Source organism: Vanacampus margaritifer, chromosome 15, assembly GCF_051991255.1.
Source record: "Vanacampus margaritifer isolate UIUO_Vmar chromosome 15, RoL_Vmar_1.0, whole genome shotgun sequence".
Lineage (NCBI taxonomy): Eukaryota > Metazoa > Chordata > Actinopteri > Syngnathiformes > Syngnathidae > Vanacampus > Vanacampus margaritifer.
In genome coordinates this window covers 18,327,916-18,349,269 of record NC_135446.1, presented here as the reverse complement: position 1 = coordinate 18,349,269, position 21,354 = coordinate 18,327,916, and the positions used below count along the sequence as shown (strand labels likewise).

General features: G+C 43.2%; 1 protein-coding gene across 3 annotated transcripts in view; it reads right to left on the bottom strand.

Moving 5' to 3' along the window:
• The window catches only part of col4a6 (collagen, type IV, alpha 6), a 70,881-nt gene that overhangs the window by 8,097 nt on the left and 41,430 nt on the right, over positions 1-21,354 (bottom strand). The window contains exons 9-35 of one of the 3 annotated variants that reach the window (XM_077543398.1): positions 15,882-15,959; positions 9,996-10,130; positions 9,829-9,873; positions 9,580-9,699; positions 9,424-9,486; positions 8,851-8,886; positions 8,713-8,775; positions 8,586-8,621; positions 8,460-8,501; positions 8,291-8,380; positions 7,894-7,947; positions 7,763-7,825; positions 7,630-7,674; positions 7,482-7,535; positions 7,292-7,361; positions 7,093-7,203; positions 6,858-7,019; positions 6,551-6,601; positions 5,686-5,772; positions 5,437-5,594; positions 4,440-4,622; positions 4,161-4,344; positions 2,499-2,543; positions 2,142-2,213; positions 1,920-2,027; positions 853-1,071; positions 630-788 (exon numbers count right to left, since the gene is read on the bottom strand). In XM_077543398.1, coding sequence (XP_077399524.1) covers positions 630-788; positions 853-1,071; positions 1,920-2,027; positions 2,142-2,213; positions 2,499-2,543; positions 4,161-4,344; positions 4,440-4,622; positions 5,437-5,594; positions 5,686-5,772; positions 6,551-6,601; positions 6,858-7,019; positions 7,093-7,203; positions 7,292-7,361; positions 7,482-7,535; positions 7,630-7,674; positions 7,763-7,825; positions 7,894-7,947; positions 8,291-8,380; positions 8,460-8,501; positions 8,586-8,621; positions 8,713-8,775; positions 8,851-8,886; positions 9,424-9,486; positions 9,580-9,699; positions 9,829-9,873; positions 9,996-10,130; positions 15,882-15,959 — 2,533 coding nt within the window. The remainder of the gene's footprint in view (positions 1-629; positions 789-852; positions 1,072-1,919; positions 2,028-2,141; positions 2,214-2,498; positions 2,544-4,160; positions 4,345-4,439; positions 4,623-5,436; positions 5,595-5,685; positions 5,773-6,550; positions 6,602-6,857; positions 7,020-7,092; positions 7,204-7,291; positions 7,362-7,481; positions 7,536-7,629; positions 7,675-7,762; positions 7,826-7,893; positions 7,948-8,290; positions 8,381-8,459; positions 8,502-8,585; positions 8,622-8,712; positions 8,776-8,850; positions 8,887-9,423; positions 9,487-9,579; positions 9,700-9,828; positions 9,874-9,995; positions 10,131-15,881; positions 15,960-21,354) is intronic. The other 2 variants (XM_077543401.1, XM_077543400.1) reach the window with 2 other exon arrangements.

The window sequence follows — 21,354 nt, the reverse complement described above, 5'->3', positions numbered from 1 at the left end:
CCTAGTGCAAAGAAATGACAGATGCCACTTGAATGTTTCAATGCACTACAAATGTTAGCGCTAGATGCACAAAGGACGGCTGGAAAGAACAACACTTCCAAATGTCTCACAGCTAAAATGTCCACAAAGTCAGCACAAAGCAAAGTTTGTCATGAAATGTTCAATTGGTCGTATCCATCCAGCATTCATGGACATTTTGAGCCGGAACACGGATGTGCAGGCCGACGATGGAAGCAGTAAAAGCTGGAGCGGATGGGACTATCGATGGATAAATATGCGGAAAAGGGGGAGTATATCTCACCTTGACAGCCTACATGGAACGAGCCAACACCAAGAGGAAACAGGTGGAGGGATGAAAGGATGAATGGAGATGATGATGACGGTAGGTGGGAAGGAGGGAAAGGTGGGAGGAGGAAAGACAGAAGACGTGGGAATATAAAACCAAAAGAGAGGGAGACAATCTTTCGGGTGAGTTTAAACACGACACAACGTGTGCCATGAAGTCTGGTTCAAAAATGGAGAGAATGAAGAAAGGTGACAACTTCAAAGTAAACAATCATATGATTTGCTTCTCTTCCTTCTTGCATTTAAAATGGTGGTGGATTTCACAACGTGAAGGTTTCCCTCACCTGGTGAGCCGCTTAGGCCCTTGCTGCCATCGATTCCTGGCGGACCGGGGACTTCAATGGTTGGATCTCCTGGGAGTCCAGGAGGACCAGGAAGTCCAGGATAACCATCGACTCCACGCTCCCCCTTAAGCCCGGGAACACCCGTGCGCCCGTCGAATCCTGATCAAACCGAGGGGGTCATTGAGGTATTCATGAGACTGTAACGCCTGTCAACAGGACGCACCGGGTGATCCAGACCCTGCAGGTGACCCGGGCTGGCCCTTGTCTCCAGGACTTCCTGGAAAACCATCCCTTCCTGGAGGCCCCCCTGTGGCTCCCAGGACTTCTCCAGGCTGGCCTTTGGCTCCGGGGCGTCCTGGGACACCATCCTTCCCTCTGGCCCCGTCATAACTCTGTCCTGGGACACCGGGAACACCGGGGTCCCCTCTGGGTCCGGGGAAACCTGAGGGAGAAAGCAAGATCAACAAATCAGACCATTTATTTCCTGGTTCAATCTGAAATGGGATTTAAACAGTCTTCGGACCCACAGACACATATCATGTGGTACAATAAAGCACATTTGGCGCTATTTTGTATTTAAATGTTTTTCATGCAAATCAGAATCGGCTTTATTGGTCATGTATGTAAAACACACAAGGGATTTGTCTTCATAGTCACAACCCATCCAATTAACATAAAATAAAGACCATCAGACAGAACAGGAAGCCCGAGATAGATAACATGAGAAAGGGTGGCGTTGGGAGGGGACAAGGCTCAACCTACTCGTCTAAACACGGTATTCTGATTAACATTACATTTGTCAAGCAGTAAAATCCACCAGCTTTTATCCATCTCAGAGGGGCGGCCATTTTCGACTGAAAATGACATCACAGTTGTTCAGGACTCAGGTAATGACCAATCATGACTTACGAACATCAAATGACCTAATTTAAAAAAAAAAAAAGAGAAGTGAGCTGTGATTGGTCATTACAGACAGCAAATGGCAAAATGGACGCCCCGTGAAATGGATAAAAACACAATTCCACAATATTAATCAGTTTTTAGACCATAGTAGAGGCCCAACAACAACATATTATTGTAAAGAAAATATTTGTGTTGACTTCCCCTTTAAGGGGGAGCACAGCTAGAACCTGGAAAAAAAACAGCACCTAACAGAATTCTACGACTTGCACATTATGAAAGTGTAAGCACAAGTTTACTGCAGTTATGACTTTTCTACTGCGTTAGCATAGATTAGCGACGGTGACACTTTGAATGTAAGAATAACATCGGGTCTGAATGGCTGACTACCTTGCGGTCCGGGCTGCCCTCCAAAGCCGGAGTCTCCTCTCTCTCCTTTGCCACCATCAAATCCTGGACGTCCAGAGCCTCCCGGAAAGCCCGGCTGACCTTTCGGACCTAATATGCACAAACAGCTCAATGATATTCTGTTGATTGGTATTTATGATTCCTTACATTTCTAGATCTTTTGGAGAAAAACAACAACAACAAAAAAAAAATATATATTTTTACCTGGTCGTCCAGGTATACCGGGAAAACCGGGCAGCCCGACTTCGCCGGGTATGGTGCAGGGAAGCACTTGGCCTGGGAGCAGTCAATCGTAATTAGGTAGTGGACAAAAGGTTCAAGCAGATCCACAAAAAACAAAAACACACATTTTTGATTGTGACATGCATGTTCATTCACAGAATTTATGTTGATTGTCCTCCATTCACACCATCACTACTTTTAAAACATCTTTTGTGTTTGACTCCCTGCAAGTCATTTAGCGGAGCGCTTTGCTCCGTCTTTGGGAATCCACTAGTTTCCGTGTAAAAAGCTCCTTGAGATTGTGAGCCGGGCCACCTGATGAAAAAGTTCGTTACCCACCCGTTCCCTCTTCGCTGTCAATAACCTCTTCGCAGCTGTTTTCACCTGGACAGATGCACGTGCACAAGGCCGGTCAGCAGGACAGAGCGATGGACGGACGGGTGGAAATGGGAGAGGAAGACAGAAAGAGAGAGGTCGAAAATTGCAGCACACAAAGCCAGTCAGGATCATTTTGCATGCGCCAAATCGTGTTCATCAAACAAAACATCAGCAAAATCAGCGATCCGTTCCATTGGATGACTTGAGGCTCATCTGGTTAAGGCAAATGCTTTCAAACAGATTATTGCACTCATTGCAAGAGCAGTTTGACGCTTTGTCTCTTTGCTCCCGCTTGTGACAATAACCTTTCATATTAAAGAGCACAAACACGGGTTGTTTAGCATTAGCATTGAGCTAGGAGAGCACAGTCATTTCTGCAGATAGGCAAACTTTGTGTCGTTTGGCCTTGGAGGAGGCAAGAATGTGATCAATTATGGGATTCTTTTAAAACACGGGTGTCAAACTCATCCGGCACGCCACATCATTTACATTTTTTTTTTTTTTTTTAAGTAAATAAAGTCTTTGGTCCTTTCATTTTGGCTGTAGAGTTAAACATTTTGGTTTCCTCTATTTTACATGATTTTGAAATCCTTGGACAAAAAATGGACAGAATAATTGATACAGGGGTAATTTTTCCGCAATAGACAAAAATCTTAATTTTTATCATTTACACATATTTTTAAGTTTTATTGAACATTGAACATATAAATGCAGTACAAGTACAAGTACAAGTTAAAAAAGAAAATTATTGGTTAAGTCAGAATTGACATGTTCAAAGGGAATAGGAAAAAGTACAATAACGTATCTAGTCCTACCCCCACTAACTTATATAATAATAAGTTATTATATTTAAAAATACATAATTAAGCAAATGAAGAGAATCCTCACGTTCTATGCTATATATAGTACCTGTAACTGTGAACGTGTGTGGCTTTAAAAAGCGGGGCCTGGCCTGGTGGGTGACGTGGGCGTCAGCCAACGTGTGTAAAGTATATAACCCGCGATACAGCAAAAAATTAGCAATTTAAAATTCTGCGATGCAGCGAAAACACAAAAAGGAAGTAAATCGCACGGATAATATTATAATGATTTGATTTTTATAGTCACCCCGGCCGGCCCTATGCCGGCAAATCTTACCTCAGATGTGGCCTGTAACAAAAACGAGCTTGACACCTCCGTTTTTAATACCGTAATTCAGACTCCAAATCAAACGGTCATCCACATCCTCTAAGGCCAAAGAATCACAGTGGCAGTTCAGATTTTCACTTTCATCATGATGCAACAATCATTGCACTAAATGAAGCGCTTTATCAACAAGAGAGATTATAGAGCAAGTGTAGAAGCTCATTAATGGAGACCATTAATCGTGACGTTAACAGTTTGCTGCAACAGCCGAGGGGAGGAAGGGCAGGAAGCTGCTTTCGGGAGAGAAAAATCCTTCCCGGGTTTTCGGATGAGTCCACGAGGAAGGAGTGTAACCCTCCTAAAGTGTTTGGGCGTGGTGGTTGCTATGGTAACTACTGAAGTCGGAGGACGGCAACGCTCATGATGGATGTTTGATTCAGCCTGTAGGGACAATATGACACTCACACACACGCACGGATAACGTCCATTACCACTTACCTCTTGGTCCAGGCAAACCTGGCGACCCCGGCAGTCCCGGAAAACCGGGTTCTCCGGGCGCTCCTTGGAAACCGGGCACACCCGCAAAGCCACCGCCAGGCTCGCCAGGCCCTCCAGGCCGACCCTTGCTACCCGGGAACCCCGGGAAACCTTTCTCTCCGTATGAGCCGTAGCCAGCGTCCCCCTGAAGCAGACATTTATATTTCATTTTGTTTATCAAGAACCCTCTTTTGATTTGCTTTTATTTATTTATTTTTGATTTGCTTTTGAAGCACTCACTGGGAGTCCGGGGGCTCCGGGGAAGCCTGGCGATCCGTCCCTGCCTGGTGTTCCTGTTTCTCCAGTGGGTCCTCTGGGCCCGGTTGCTCCGAGCTCTCCCTTCACTCCAGAACCAAAGTCGGAGTAGTAAGATGCCCCTTTTTCTCCTTTACGGCCAAAGAAACCACGTTCGCCAGCACGACCCTGAGGGAGGACCACCGCGAAATTGGTTTCTCATTTGGACCACAATCTTTGTCATCCTAATGAAGACCCTAGCATCTAAAGTCTTGTAGTTAGCTAAATAAGCTACAAGTAAAGACATTTAGTTTCTCATTCAAAAGAGAAAACTTTCTCGTTAGAAGAAAGAAGATGGTAATTTTCTAGGGTTAGGGTCCTATGCTGTCTTTTTCACTCAGAAATGCAAAACGAAATGTAGTTAGAGGTCCTCCAAAACTGGCTATTACTGTATTTGGGAAGATTATATTTTTAAGTTGGCCTTCTCACCACATTGGTGGCATGTTGCCATCCATTCATAGCATTGCTACGACTACAGTAGTTTGACTGTCTTTTCCGACAATGCAAAGCAATAAACAGGTACCTCAGGCAGAAAAAAAAACATTTTTTTTTTTCAGATGAGGTACTCGAATTACTCGAGGACCTGTTTCACAAATGGTATTTTCTAAGTTGTTTCCACCATCAATTCACAGTTTTTCTTGCAGTACAAAGACAATATCAGTTGGGGGCAGTAATGTGCCATTAGGTTGTTGTTTTTCTTCAATAGACACCACAGAAGAAGAACAAGGAAGGACAATACATTGGATAAAGTCGTGTTTTGTGCTTGCTAATTCCGTGCAATTCTCCTTATGAAAAAAACATGGTTAAAAAAAAAATCTGTATGTTTCATTGTCTCACCCATTCATTCACTAGTGAGCATAAAAAAAGTGTACTAGTACATGAACAATTCTGAATATCGTATAAATACTCAAATGTGCTGCTAAAGGGTTCAAACTGTACTCACAGGAGGTCCCTGAAGGCTGCCAAATCCAGGTGAGCCCACGTCACCAGCCTCACCCTTTGGTCCAGGGAAGCCGGGGATGCCGTTGGGGCCCGGAAGTCCAGGAGTCCCGGACAGCCCAGAGGAGCCGCCTCCGATACAGTTGCAGTCACCGGGATCCCCTTGTGGGGTGGGGGACGAGGAGCAGACGAGATGGGTTAGAAGCAAAAGTAACATTTAGCGTTCAGGTGTGTATTCAACGCTGGGTGGTACCTCTGAAGCCTTTATATCCTTGGTTACCCGGCGGTCCTGGAGAACCAGGCAGCCCCGGGACCCCCGGAACGCTGACAACAGGTGAGACTGCAATGACACGCGCACGTTGACTGAGAGTGCATTTAAAAGCAATGGCAAGTTTGCTTTCAGATTTCACACTGTTTGCTAATGGGAATGTCTGCACGGGCTCAGGGAACAAAACGGAAATTAGCAATTCATTCTTACAGTGGGTCTTTGAAATAATGAATTTTCTAGTCAAATGATGACTAAGCAGCACAGTGCAGCTTTGAGACACAGTGTGAAATCAGGGTTAGTTTGTTCTCATTTGCAAATGTAGCTTTGACAGGCTTGAACTGCAAGGTTATTTTAAGCAGTAGATTGTTTTTATATTTCAATATAACACAGCTTTATATTAAGCATGAACCAAATTCACTGATTTTACATTGCTATGCTGACAATTCTAACCTCGTGCCTATCAAGATATAATGTGTACATTTGGCGTGCTTACAAAATAAAGATATGCTATGTATTTTGCAATTACTGCATAAAATGCATGAACATAATGAATTCAAACACAAAATGATCCTGCATGTGTCCCTCCTACTGCAAGTAAAATCAATGAATTATGTTCACTGGCGACACCCTGTGGCCAAAGATGAGAAAAGCAGCTTGCAGTCAAGAGACCAGTAAGCCAAACTTACCACTACACCTTGCACAGAGTAAAAAGAGTTAAGCTACCGCCTGCTGAAAGTTGAGTTTGCTGGGCTTTTTTCTTATTGATTTATTCGCCCAGGCAAGCAAAAATATTGCCATGGTGACCATCGCAATATGGCTGCTGCCCGGGGGATACCTGGATTTGACTGACCAGTGGGCCTTTCCACCTCAGGATAGATGACGCAGGGCTCACTGGGTCGGCCTTGGAGGAAGGTAAAGTCAGTCAGCCAGGATTTCGGTCTTGCAGCCGTACTTACAACTACCTTTCATGGCTTTAATTCAATAGTTTTATGCATAACGCCTGCCTGATGAAGATGATGATGATGATGCATCCCTAACATGAGGTCAATGCAATCATAGAGGTCATAATTTACAGGGGGTGGAAAAACATGCTTAATGTGATCATCACCATCTATAACGGAAGGGAATATTGGTTAACTGGTTTTGGGTCTACGTACCGGAGGAGCGCCGAGGTCCAGGAGGTCCTGGGATCCCTGGGATCCCTGGAAGTCCGGGTGAGCCTGGAAGTCCTTCAGTGCCATAGCCGGGTATGCCAGGGCTACCTTCCTCTCCCTTTGGTCCCGGGGTCCCTGGGAAACCCGATCTGGCGGGACCACCTCCTGACGAGAAATCGGCAAAGACGAGAGGTTTATCAGAACGACGCCGTACATCAAACTCGTATGAGCACGTTACCTGAACCGTAACCTCCAAGTCCTGGTGGGCCCGGCGGGCCTGGAAACCCAGGAGGTCCTTGGTCACCGGGTGCACCTGGAAGTCCATTAAAGCCCGGGTCACCTGGTTGTCCTAGAAGCCAAAGAAAGGGGCAAAACCATTTGGAGCAAAAACCTCAACAGTCCAAAGATGACTTTGGATGTTAAGCGTCAGACTTTACCTCGAACAAAAGTGCCTGGACCGTTGACAAAAGCAGTTGGTCCCGGGAGTCCCGGTTCTCCCTGGTCTCCCTAATAGGCATTCAGAACAACAATGAATGAATTGGCACACTTGTAGTGGACGTCCAAGACTGGTATGATTAAGGAAGTCGCACAAAACAAAAACGGAAGTTCGTGTGGGACTCCTTGTACCTTAGAACTGCTGTATCCTGGTTGTCCGGGAAATCCTGGAGTTCCTCTGTATCCCTGTGACATAACAGATGTTGGACTTAGATCAGCCAATGAGGTGACAGAACGTTTAAAATCAAGGTGCGGGTGTTTTGTTCTTTTTAAAGTCTACCTGTTGTCCTGGTAGGCCAGGAGGACCGTTAAATCCCGGAGGACCCTGAAGGCAACACAGGAAACAACACACAAGTTACAGAATAATGTTGGACAGGACCAAATTTCATTTCAATATTTATGGAAGCTCTTACTCTGGCCCCAGGGTAGCCAGGTATCCCTTTCTCTCCAAATTCCCCACGGAAGCCAAAAGGGCTCTAAAGTTGAAGAAAGATGACAAACGTTCACAACCCCAAACTTGCACGGAAACTTTTGAAGGACTTACAGGTGGGCCACGGCTGCCGGGGAATCCACGGAGGCCCTTCGGTCCAGCTTCACCCTTTCAGGCAGAGACAAAGCGGGAGAAAGAAAACGCAACCAAGTCAGATTTGATTTGAGCTGAAGTCACATTGAAGACCCTATAAAGTCAATTCAGAGATTTGTTTCCTAATGAGTTGTACGTGTCTAAAAAGTAAGTTGTGAAGATGTAACAAGAAACTATTTTACACCGAGACGTGATGTGCAGTTCCCCAAGCTAGCTGTGTGCACCCTGGACATGCATCTTCCCTTTGGATAGACTGCTAGCATGACTGCTTCAGAGTGCCTCATTGTTGGCTGTAAGTGTGCGCATTACCCCTTCAAAATTGGTCACTCAGCATAATAACCTTCCCTTGCTCTGTTACCTTATCTCCTTTATAGATCGTGAGGGTCTGCTCGCTTCTTAGAGACCCGTCACCTGGCGTGCCACTCGGTCCCGGTAGCCCCAAATCACCCTGGAGGCCATAACACACACATTTTTATCTGTTCAAGAGTGATAGCGTTATGGATAGATTTTCAATTAGCAACACATACCTTGTCTCCTTTCTCGCCTTGATATCCGTCACTACGACTCCCCTAAAAATAAGATGACAAGATGCACTCGGTGCTGTCTCTTAAATGACAAAGTCACAGCATCTTATTGTTTGTTTTTATACTTACCATCGGCCCTGGTGGACCGGGAAGACCGGGCGGGCCCTGAAGACAAACAACACAACTTCACTCAGTGTCCTTCATGTGATACCGGGAGGGGAAAATGCAATATTATGCGCAGTTCTCTTGAACATACGGGATATCCCTCCGGCCCTGGTGGACCAGCGAAACCAACTGGACCATTGGGACCTACGGTGCCCTGCATGGAGACACACATTTTCAAATCTGAGTGAAGAGAGGAACATGAAATGTTGAGTAAAAAAAAATGTCTTACAGGTCGACCGTCTTCTCCTGGAAGGCCAGGTAAGCTCTGAAACAAACACACACAGAAAGTTAATTCCAGACAATACTGATGAATAACTAAATTAAAATGCTTTGTCAGTGTACCTGAATAGATATTTTTAAGGTATTTTATGTATACTTAAATTAAGTATTTCTTTTACTTTTACCTTTCAATCCCTATATTTGAAAACTATTTTCTACTTTTCACGTTTTCAAAATAGGCTTATTATGTGACACCTATAGATGACGACAAGACACAGAAAGATAAATTCAATCAAGGCTGATAACTTAAAAGCAAGATATTCCCCACCCATGGCCTTAATCGAGTTACTTTGATTTTATTAACTAATTTAATTTGTGTGTGTGTTTTTTTTCTCAATAAAACTAAACACAAACCAATAACATTGTGAGTACTTTGGCCACCTCTGGCGCTAAGAAAGACTTGTACAAAAGTGAGATATCAGCTTTTTTGGCCCCATCAAGTGGCCAAACATAGTTACTGCATGCTATGACGACTGACTTCCACACGGATGTAAGACTCAATAAATTGTCAGTGAGAACTCACAGCGACGCCGCCATCAGTGATGTATCGAGGTTCTCCTTTCCGACCCTTTGGCCCGATAGGTCCCTGGAAGAGCACATGACAATATCAAAACTGAGCCGCACCTTTCATACAGGTTGTAAAAAGTGTATGAAGCGAAACAAGCAGATCTGTCTTTACTGCAAATCCAGGTTGCCCGGGCCCTCCGGTGCCAAAACCAGGATATCCGGGCTCCCCTCTGGTCCCATTACAGCCGTCCAGTCCTGGTGGTCCTCTGCCACCCTGCTGACCACTGTGACCCTAAGTCCAACAGGAAGAAAAAAACAAGATTTTATTCAAATAAAAATAAAAAAAGTTTATTTTAAAATCCCTTTTTCTTCTTTTCTGATAAATAATTATTTCAATTATTTTTGGACATTGTTTACTTACAGGTACGCCATCATTTCCTTGAAATCCTGGTACTCCCATTGGTCCCTGTTGATTCAATCAGTCAATGAACAAAACAGCTTGTTGCTATAACATTTCATTTAGTTTTAAGACTTTTGCCTATACGTGATTAACAAAATGGCAAACATTTTCCAGTCTATAACACCCACTTTGTCTCCTTTCGGGCCGGATGGTCCTTTCAAGCCAATATGGCCCTTCTCTCCTGTGGGCCCTGAAGGCCCCGGGCTTCCACGGAAACCCTCTGGCCCACTCTGACCAACCTCACCTAGAGGCCCGGGACGACCCTGAAATGAAAGAAGACAAGGTCACGAGTCCAGTGTTGTTGTAAAGTTTACACAGGCCACATCATTTGTAAAAAGATTTGTTATTTTTATTTATTTTTTGTCACCTGTAACATTTGTTCATAATATATATATCATTTACAATGTATCAATTATGTTAAGCAGTTAAGTTAAGCAGTAAAATCCCAAAACATTTTTTATATCAATATCAGAAGGAGGCCATTTTGGCACTTACTGCCGAGTGAAAATGACATCACAGTTGTTTAGGTCTCAGGTAACAACCAATCACAGCTCAGCTTCAGCAAACAGGTGAGTTGTGATTGGTCGTCCTAACCTGAGACCTGAGCAACTGTGATGTCATCTTCAGGCGAAAGCAAGTGGCAAAATGGCCGCCCCCTGAGATGGATAAAATGGCTGGATTTTGCTTCCTAAATCTTATTTCACAAATTAATATGATTAATTATTATTAATATTAATCAATCAGAATGTCATGTTTAGACTGGTCAAGAAATGTTTAACGTTGACTAGGAAGTCTGAAGAATATTTTTTTCCAGGCTGCACTTCCACATATCCACCACACAATGGCAGTAAAATGACAAGAACATCGCAAGCTGCTTTGAAACATACACACTCACGCACACACTTCGAGATGAATGACAAGTGAAGCCATTAGCTCCCATTTAAGCAGGTGAGAGGAAACACGGGAGACAGAAGGAGCCGATGAAAGGCGTGTCAGATGTCAGGTTTGATTTCAGAGATGAAAAATGAACTTGAGGCCTCTATAGTATATTACACGTTGTGCATATTAACTCATTCACTGCCATTGATGGCTATAAACGTCAAAAATTAATGTAAACTATTTCTATTAGTTTAACCCCCCCCCCCAAACACACACACACACTTTTGTTAACAAGAGTATGAAAACCTAGACTTTTTTTTTTAATTGTACATTTAGAACAGATGTAAAATTTGTGATTAATTGTGAGTTAACTAGTGAAGTCATTCGATTAATTACAATTAAAAAATGTAATTGCCTTACGAGATGATTATTAAAAATTAGGGGCGTCAGGCACACATTTTATATCTGTTCAAAAGATTTTCGGTTTTCATACTCTTGTTAACAAAAGTAGAAAAAAATCTTAAACTAATAGAAATAGTTAAAATGTTTTTTTGACGTTTATAACCGTCAATGGCAGTGAATGAGTTAACATATATACTATACACTGTTTGTATCTATTTTGCTCTCCGGTGAATGCAGTATCATGTTGTGAGAACTAATAATGAGTCGACAACGATCCCGGCTTTGACTTGACCAGCGTGGGCGTGTTCGACGCCTCGGGGGCAGCCAAGTTGACGTGATGAGAGGGTTTGCGCGAGGTAAAGTTCAGCCTGTCAGCGCTGTCTGGATCCCATCTTGGGTCCACACCTGGTTTCACACGGAGGCAAAAATGCCAGGGGTTCCAGTATCTCTCACGCCGGGCCTTTTCCTGCTGGCCTCTGAACACACCTTGGTGACAATTCTACCAAGCTCATCCCTAGATCTGATATTTCCAATGTGGTGGCGAGCGATGGCATTTTTCTCTTAAGTTTGGCAGACACAGCATTAATGTGCCGACACCTTCAGCCAGAGTGAGCCGGGGCATTTGGAAGCAGTCTGTGTTTTCGTGCCAAAGAGTCAACGTTCCGGTCAGCCCTTAGCGGACCTTCCAGCCTCATCATCTTCCAGCAGAGTGGTCAGTTTGTAGGCCCAAATCCCCTCCAGCACAAAGGGCACAAAGGGGCCTATTCGAGCTCGCTAAGCTCTCTGGACTTAGCGCTCCCATCGAGGGCCTGCCTCACTTCCTGGAGCGGGAGAGCGCTTGAGCAGACAGTTTCGGGGCGGCCGTGTGTGTGAAAGTGTGCGTGTTGTCCTGGATGTCCACCCTCAGGCTGTCGGGGGGTTTAACCAGTCGTATTGTTCTGGTGACGGGGTGAAGATTTAACTGTCACACTGCATGCTCACTGTAGGATGGTGATGGGAGCAGAATTTGGTGGCGCTGGTGATGCTGGCGGGGGAGAACTGGCAAATGAATGGGATTTGGTGGACTGCGGTGGTGCAGGCTCACAGTGCAATTCCCGCTGTGGCTGCTTGGAAAATGAAGATGGATACATTATTTTTTCCTCATTCCAAATGTTCACGGTTTTCCCAAAATGTCACGTTTTGCACACCAAAAATTCACATTCATTCCCAAAGAGACAGGCAACAAGTTTCAAATCGTTCCAACTGAAAATTGAAAGTATTCGACTCATTCAATTTGTATTTTCAACATTTCTCAACACAATTTCACATTTTCCACACTATTCCCACTTTTAATTTTTTTTTCAACCAAAAAAATACACAAATCCACATATTTAACATGATAAACTTCCTTTCCTGCATTCATTCGAACTTTAATATCTCTTACAAAACTTCCCACAAATCAATGTTTATATTGTTGTCCCCAAAAATACCCACAAAAAATTCTCCATTGAATCCCAGTGACACATTCGACAAAACAAATTCATATAATTTCCATTTGAAATTCAAAACTTTCAGATTATTCAGTTTGCCGTGGGAGCGATTTTCAACCTGCCAACATTTCTTATATACCAAAAATTCAACAATTTTATCAATACAAATTCTAAATTTATTCCTAATAAAAATAGAAGCTAACACATTTTTTAATTGTTTACCTTTCCCTCTAATTTCTAATTTTTTTTGATAAATTCAAACCATTCCGACTTAATACTTTTCAGTTTATCAATACAGATTTTTTTTTTCAAACTATCAAATTAAAAGCCAAAAATATTTTTTTTTGTTTTTCTTCTCAATTTTTTTTTGACCAATTCAAACAACAGAATTTAAAGTATTGCAACTTCAACATGTTCAGCTCATTCTGGGTCATTGCATCTCTTGCTCTCTGTAGTTATCAGATTATTATAAAAACAACTGACGATTCCACACCTGATGATCCCTTAAATATTCGCTGAAGCCAGTTTCTCATTAGCTGTACCTAATAATGTGACCATGACTTATTTTCCTTTTTTTTTTTTAACTCACCAGTCCTCTTCGCACCCACCATTAAAGCAATTTTCATCCAGGTGCCAATAAACAGCACATCGGAGGTCAGCGCCTCGCCGTCCCACGGTGATGACGTCACAAAGTCATAGCGCTTCTGTGCGCGGTCGCCAGTGAAGCGCTTCCGTATTTTCAGTGCCATCAAAGGTGTAATTGTGCTAAAGACAAGGTCGCCCTCGTCCTCTCCCATGTGCCTGCCTGAAAACCAGCCCGAGGTGACAGCAACCTTGGAGGACCAAAGCGTAATTGGCACGCATGGGTTGTTAAAAGACCAAATAGCTTTCAAATTTAATGTCGACAACAGATGTTAAGGCCTCCTTTAATAGGCATCTTCACCGAATTTAACTCTGTCAGGTCACCGTCTTGATTGGCTAGATTTGGTTTCATGTCACAATTCGTGTCGGCAGCTTTTCCCCTGCACGCGAAGATTTTTGGTTGTAAATATTTCACGTTTAATATTAAAGATTAGGACAAACACCTCAGACTACAGGTTAATCTTCCTTAAAATAATCTGGCATTTCCCAGGTGTAGACATACCACACACATGCGCGCAGAAAAATATAATTGCACAGGTACAAATATTCGCCCCTGATTTTAAAGGGTGAGGAGCGCCTACATGTTTAACGATCACGTTCAGCTTTTGTGGAGTACGAGGCCTCCGAATGCATCGGAAATTACCGCACCGTCGTCATTATCATCCAGGGCCTGGAAAATCACGACTAATAAGCAGTGTTGCGCATTCCTGCACGTGTGTGAACTTTTGTGTCTGCATGCGTGTTGAAAGAGAGGTGAGTTCACGCCTTTGGCTTCTATTAAATGTACGCTCAACCCTAGTTTAGCTCTTCTCATTTATTACAGTACATTACAAACATATTCCAGTGGGAGAAGACGAAAATGATAAGTGATGATGACAATTTTTAAAACTGGTTGCAATTCCAAGGAAAAGCCACACGAGGGCAGTAGAGTGCACTGAAAGCAGCAGTTCAACAGGGAGGGAGAGACATTGCATTTTGGTGTTTGGTTCTTTTTGTGTGTGATTAATTAATACACACACTGACAAGATCTCGATCTCTCTCTCTCTCTCTCTTCCTCTCCCTCTCTCTCTCTCTCTCTCTCTCTCTCTCTCTCTCTCTCTCACACACACACTCACCCCCCTTTTTGTACGTGTATGTGTACCTTTCATCGTTTCCGCCATTTTTACACACCTGAGTGTGTTGAGATGAAGCCAGTGAGATAAAGAAGCCCCTCATCTCAAAAGGAGAAGGCTGATAACATGCCACGGAGGGGCCCAACTGCACTGAGTGTATGCCAGGAAAAATGTTCGGATGAAAGGCGGCGTCTGATAAGACCGTCCTGTACATTAGTCTGTACATCACGACACACCAACACATGGAGGAGTAGCCATGCATATAGCGCTAACACACACACACACACAGAATGAGAGATGAGGTGGTTATATTGAAAGATAAAAAAAAAAATAAAAAAAAGTGGATCAAAGTCGTCATTCATGCTTGTCTCGTGCTTCTGCCAACTTTCATTATCCGGCTGCAATCGGAGCCTTTGTGTGCATTAGTTGAATACGGCAGGCAAGCCTCCGTGTTGCTCCTTCTTTTTTTTTATTTTGCACCCAAAAATGTTTCAACTCACAACTTCTATAGATGTGCTTAAATAAATAAATAAGAGATGAAGAGATGTTGACTTACATCGAGGGAGCCTATAGAAAGGTTTTATCGCTCATTCCTTAACGGTCAACCCTTATTTTGAAAGGGACGGCACTTCTGCTTCTCTTTGCTTTAAACCCCCCCCCCCCCCCCCCATCAGTGATCGTCTGTTTAGTCTCCCTTTACACGCCAGCCTTGTGTCAATAAATGTAAAGATTTAGTTGTTATAACTTGGCACGAGTTACTTTGCTGGCGCACATTGTGTTGCTTCAACAACGACCTCGAGGGCCTTTTGCTGTTCGCCCAGTGGGAGAGGATGTTTTCAGATCAAATGAATTCAACATGGCACAAATACTATAAACAAAGATCTAAAGCCCCTCTTCAGAACGCAAAGCCCTTTGGCTGTTAATAATGAAAAAGCAACAGCACATCTGGATTGCGTCTCGCCAGAGTGTTTGGACATCACCTGGGGGAACGGTCACTCCCTCTCCGAGGCATCGGCAACCGATTCAGAGCTAATGTCCCCGCGTTTCCTCTCTTTCATGTGTGAAAACAACAAACGCTAAAACTGTCAGCTTCTTTTCCATAAAAATCCAATTTCCGACTTCCCATTGTGGGATTTTCTCTATTTTTCATGATACTAAAAAAAGATTTGAAACAAAAGTGATAGGGAAGTCATGATGCCAAGTGCAAACGAAGCACTTTCTTGCTTCCAATAGCAGTTAAAAGCCATATCGTTTAACCTCAAGTGAATGGGCGTCTCTATGTTATTTAACAAAAGTGGTGTACAGCAGGGAGCTGGTAAGTGCACCTTTCAATGTCAGACAGTAATTGATGTTGTTGGATGCAGAGGGCATAAAAAAAATAAAAAAAAAAGACAAGGCAAAGAGCAGAGAAATAGAAGGTTTCAGTACTCTGGGTTAGTAAAAGCAGTCTGGATATTGGTTAAGGACTCCTAAAAAGTTCAAATCAAACAATGTCACGCAGAAGACTCACCCTCGATCCTTTTTCCGGGTTGCACCTGCATTCACTGCTGCAGTCTAAACCGGAACACGGCTCGTTGGAATTGTACCCCTGCGGAGACAAACAAAGTGGATTTTGAGTTCCTTTTTGGCAAGATTTGATCGCTATAGTTTAGTTTAGCCTTCAATTGCGGACATTTTTTTTTTCCTGCTTCACACACCATCGAATGAAGATTTTGCATCTTATAAACTCCGAGTGAACCGCAGATTAACCTCTGCTGCTCAGGGTGGCATTCCTGAGATAGCTCGCAAACATCACACAGCGCTTTCAGACTTGATCGGAGACATAAAGAAGGCTTTAATAAGCTGACATATGAGTGACAAAAGCTCATATAAAGTATACATTATTGCCTCTATTCACATGTGAGGCCTCGTGGTGGGCGGCTGACGCAAGAAAATGCCAATTTAAACTCCTACCAGGAATTTTAACAACATCTCTGCACGGACGCATGACCCAATGTTGTTTTGGGGTCAATTTGGGGTCAAAGGTGGCCCTTCAGCATGATCTGGGGATGAAAGGAGAGCGCTGGCGGGATATGTTGGAGGGATGAAGGTTATGAGAAAATGCAAAGTGTGGATGTGATTTTTGGGCCTTATAACAAGTTGGGTCAAACACCCCGTAAGTCAGAATAAGCTGTTAGACGTGCTAACCCACATAAAAGGCCTGGGAAAAACTGCTGTATCAGTTTAGGCCCTACAAATGAGGCCTTGAGATACAAGCAATTTATGGTGACAGTGAAGTCAACTCAATAATAGTTGACACTTCTTCAAAAAAGAAGCTTTAAACACTCTAAAAACAGTTGGGTCAAAAGTGACCCAATTATGGATCGAAAATGGACCGATCCACTTTAAGGGTCAATTTGACCCAACTTTCTGGGTTGTTTCATATAAAATAACCCCCAAATTTTTTTTTTTACCCAAGTAAAGGATCTGACCAATATTTATGAGTTGTTTTACACTAAAAGAAACTTTTCTTGACTCAAAGTTGGGGCAAATTGACCCAAGTGGAGGATCGGTCCATTTTTGACATATTGGGTTAGTTTTGACCCAACTGCTTTTTTGTTTGTTTTTTTAGAATTAACTGTTTATTGCCATTTCAAGTTGGAGTTTACTGTCATATATTCTTTATCCTCTGCAGGGAATGACAACTATTAGTGCTGTACTGATGAGATGAGAGAAGTTGAGACGCCCGATTGATGCCGTGTGACAACAACTGTTTAATTCTTTGTGATTCACTCTAAAAACAGTTGGGTCAAAAATGGACCGATCCTCTACTTGGGTTGATTTGACCCAACTTTGAGTCAATAAATGAGTCTTTCAGCATAAAACAACTCATAAATATAGGTCAGATCCTTTACTCCGGTCAAAAAATTGGGTCAGTTTGTATAAAACAATCCAGAAAGTTGGGTCAAATTGACCCATTAAGTGGATCGGACCATTTTTAATCCATAATTGGGTTACTTTTGACTCAACTGTTTTTAGAGTGTTCTAATTGATGACGTCATTACTTATCGTACAATATATTTCTTCATTAAAATACGCATTGCAACCATTTTTGCGAGGAAAGCTGTAATGGATCAATGCCATTTCCAGTTATTTCAAGTTAAAGTGTGTTTAACTCTCTATATTGCAGGGGGTGGGAGAGGTGGTGGGGGGGGGGGGGGCACTTCACTGTTGAAACAAACTAGCAGCAAGGTGCATGTTTGTCCCCATTAACAATTACCTCAAGATTACTGGCATGTGACGATGGAGGGGAGCGGATAATATGCAACCAGGAAAAGTTTGGCACAATGCCGGGGGGCGGGTTGGGGTGGGAGGGGTGCAGAGGGGAGGGGTCAGCAGTGCAGGTCCGAGCCTCGCTCCCTCTGATCTCCTCAACTCTTCTAATCACGATGACAGAAGGAGGCCAAGAAAGTGAGCATGGGAACGGAGACTTGTGAGAGAGAAGTGGACGCAGGAGCACTTATTTCACGTCCTGCCTTTTTTTTTTTTTTTTCGTTAAGCGTCACCATTTTATGCCCATATATGTGAACAGTTCCTGGACTATCCCCTTAAGACGGGTGGGTCTGTCACACATTGTTACTTGTCCTGAGAGTCATTACACAGGCCTGAGGTGGGGGTTAGGGACGTGCAAAAGACACTGATCCCCATTCAGGCGCTGCTGTCCACACCCAGACTTAAAAGTGAAGGATGACCCCGCGGCACCCGAGGGACAACACACCGGACGCTGCTGTGTGACAACCACAACACTGCATAATTACTGGCATAAATGATATATATTTGGATCTGGTTTCAAAATAAATGCCATTCAAAATATCTGGTAGTAAAACCACTTTTCGAGAATTGAGTCAATTGCAAAGAGTTCAAATAAATAAAACAAACTACTTCGAGAAGTAACATTCAAGTATGCCTACCATTTTATCCAGTAAAAGTTTTACTAAGCGGAGGAAACAAACTTACAGGATTCCCTCAATTGCAGCAAGGTAGATTTTTATATCCCATTATATAGTTTTTTATTATTATTATTATTATTTTTTTTACAATAATATGTTCTATACAGCCACACTAGTCTAAATATGTTATTATGTTTAATATTGTGTTAGTAGAATATGGGTTAAACAGCAAAATCCAGCCATTTTTATCCATCTCAGTAGGCGGCCATTTTGCCACTTGCTGTCAACTGAAGATGACATCAGTGTTGCTTAGGTCTCAGGTAACAACCAATCGCAACACAGTTCAGAAACCTGAGCTGTAATTGGTCGTTGCCTGAGCCCTGAGCAACTGCGATGTCATCTTCAGTCGACAGCAAGTGGCAAAATGGCCGCCCCCTGAGATGGATTTCGCTACATAACTCATATTCCACAAATGTAATATGAATCAGATAGTCATGTTTAGTGAGGTCACATATAACATTATTGTCAAGAAATGTTTAAGGTTGACTTCCACTTTAAAGAGTTTTAACACGGCAACATTGCTAGTTTTGCTAGTCTGCTATTTAGCCCGTTTCCAATTATCTGTTAGCATTAGCATTAATTGTAGCGGCTTAACTGCTGTCGTTGCCGCCATGTATCGCTCAAATCAAAAGTTTTTTAATCCGGCTAAACGACAGCTCGTATCTCTTAACTCCTGTAATCATACACTTTGTATTGTAACGATACGACATGTCAGCCTACTTGTGAGGCAATTCGGGATGTTTGCATTCGCACAAAATAAAGCCAAGGTTTCTGATGCGAATATATTTACTGATAAAACACTGACACGACAGAACAGGCCCAAGCCACACTTGTCATCTTTATGTATTGATGCAGCTACGCATCTTTCAGCATGCGATAATGCCGCCCGATCAATCTGCCGTGTTTGTTCACGCTCGACTGTCCAAACACTCGTGCGTGCAGGACGCTGTGTATGTCTGCTGCGTCTTCTTCTCGCACCTGAGTGGCAGCTTGTGGGTGACAGCCGGCGCCTCAACTTGCCCGCTTGTCGCTATCTGCTCTGCAGATGTTATCAGTGGCCAGGGTGCGCCTCGGATTAACCCACATGAATTCACATGTATAACGGAACGTATGGTGCGCCACAGGGTTCAATTGCGGGGCCTCTGCTGTTCACATTGCATCTGCAACCCCTGGGGGTTCCATTTTAAGAAAAAAAGTTCTCTAAAAAATATAGCGATGTTGAGTGATGGGAGTCAACATCCTAACTGCATGATTTTGCAATGCCAAGTTGAGCAACTCGATTCCAGCACAACTAGCAAAACTTAAGTAACAAGCTAAATTAAGATGCATGGAGAAGGGGAATACAAGAACACCAGATTTGACGAAAAGGCTACACTTTCTGTTCCTTTTGTTCACCACTAACCATCACATCCTGGCCTTCAGAATAAAAGCATGCAGTATCAAAACATACTTTCTTTGGTCACATGGTGGCTTATTTAACGGTCACACTTAATAAACAAGCACAAAACAGTTTGCATGTGGCATGATTATACTGCTGTGCTTTTATTTTGATGGCCTGACGCTGGAGTTGTTAATCAGATACATTTTTAAAAGTACAAAATATCTTAGAGCAGGTCAAATTAAGATTACCTTTAAGATTATTTTGCATTTTTGGTTCACCCGGAAATTTCACCGAAAGCCCAATTTCCCAAACTTTTTGCCAGTATGGAAAACGTCTCCTTAGATCTTCCTTTCCTCCCTTTTCTTAAATCTCTCCGCACCCCTCTCCATATTAGCCCTCTTATCATGTCTTCCTTCTCCTTCCTCCTCTCAAACTTCATCCTCGCTCCGTGTGTGACCCTGACATCCGCCGCGGGAGACTAACCAGCTGTGTTTGGCCGTGCGGCAGCGTTCCTCGTTTACTGTTTATTCCATACACAGGCTCGCATGCGTCGAAGTTCCCGGAAGCGAGGCCACCCAGCAGGAGTCGGAACGTCCGGCGCCAAATGTTGGACGCTGACCCGCTGTCACACCTAAAATTGCAACTATGCTATTTCTGTATTAGTTGAGGCGTCCCTGCACCATCAAATAGCATCTGACAGATAATCTGCTTCAAAATTTCAACCGTAAAATTCTGTTAATATGAAGGGGGGGTGACATGGGAATTCCTTTGCCAAGGAATGCCAGGACCAAACATTGCAATTTGACAGGATTAGGATGCAACTTGACCAGCCTTGCTTATACTCCCTCCACTCGATCTGGATGCTTGTCTGTATGGTAGATTTTTTTTTTTTTGTCCAATCACATTTCAGCTTTTGTTGGTTGTTGCCATGTCAAGCAAATTTACCCAGGGCATTCAAAATCATCATCTCACTGAAACTGCATTAGTAATGAGACAAGTTTCTTTAACCTAGAGTGAAACAGAATTTCAAAATTAAAAACCGGGACACTACAATTTTGAAAATCAAATATACAATAAATTCTCACCAGGAACTATTTAAAACAATTTTAACTGCTAGTCAATCTGGTGACCGGTGGTTGCGTTATTGCTTTAGCCAATGCTAAATGCTATCTTGGTTGACCTCGCGCCGGTCCCAGATTGTGACATCGGAAATACGCCAGCAGAAAATCTCAGCTTCCGGCGAACGCTACATTTGGCTAGCAGAACTTCATTTCCCATGATTCTTTGACACGGAAGCAGGAAGTAGTTCTATAGTTCCGCTATGACGAAAACACGATGTAGTTAGATTAGTTGCATGAATTTCTATGACAACTGGACATTGGCTTAGGATGCCAGGAAGGGACCTGCATATATAGCGGGACAATGGGGATGGTGAAATCCACTCGGACCCGTGACACAAGGCTCAAGTCTGACTACTTCAGATTCCAAAATTTTGCTTGTTTTGGATTCTGAACTGCACCACATGAAATCCCTACGGAAGTCCCAGGTACCAAATACACGAAACCATGAAATCTTCCGCTTTTTGAAAACGTCAAACGCCGTACACTCCTAAC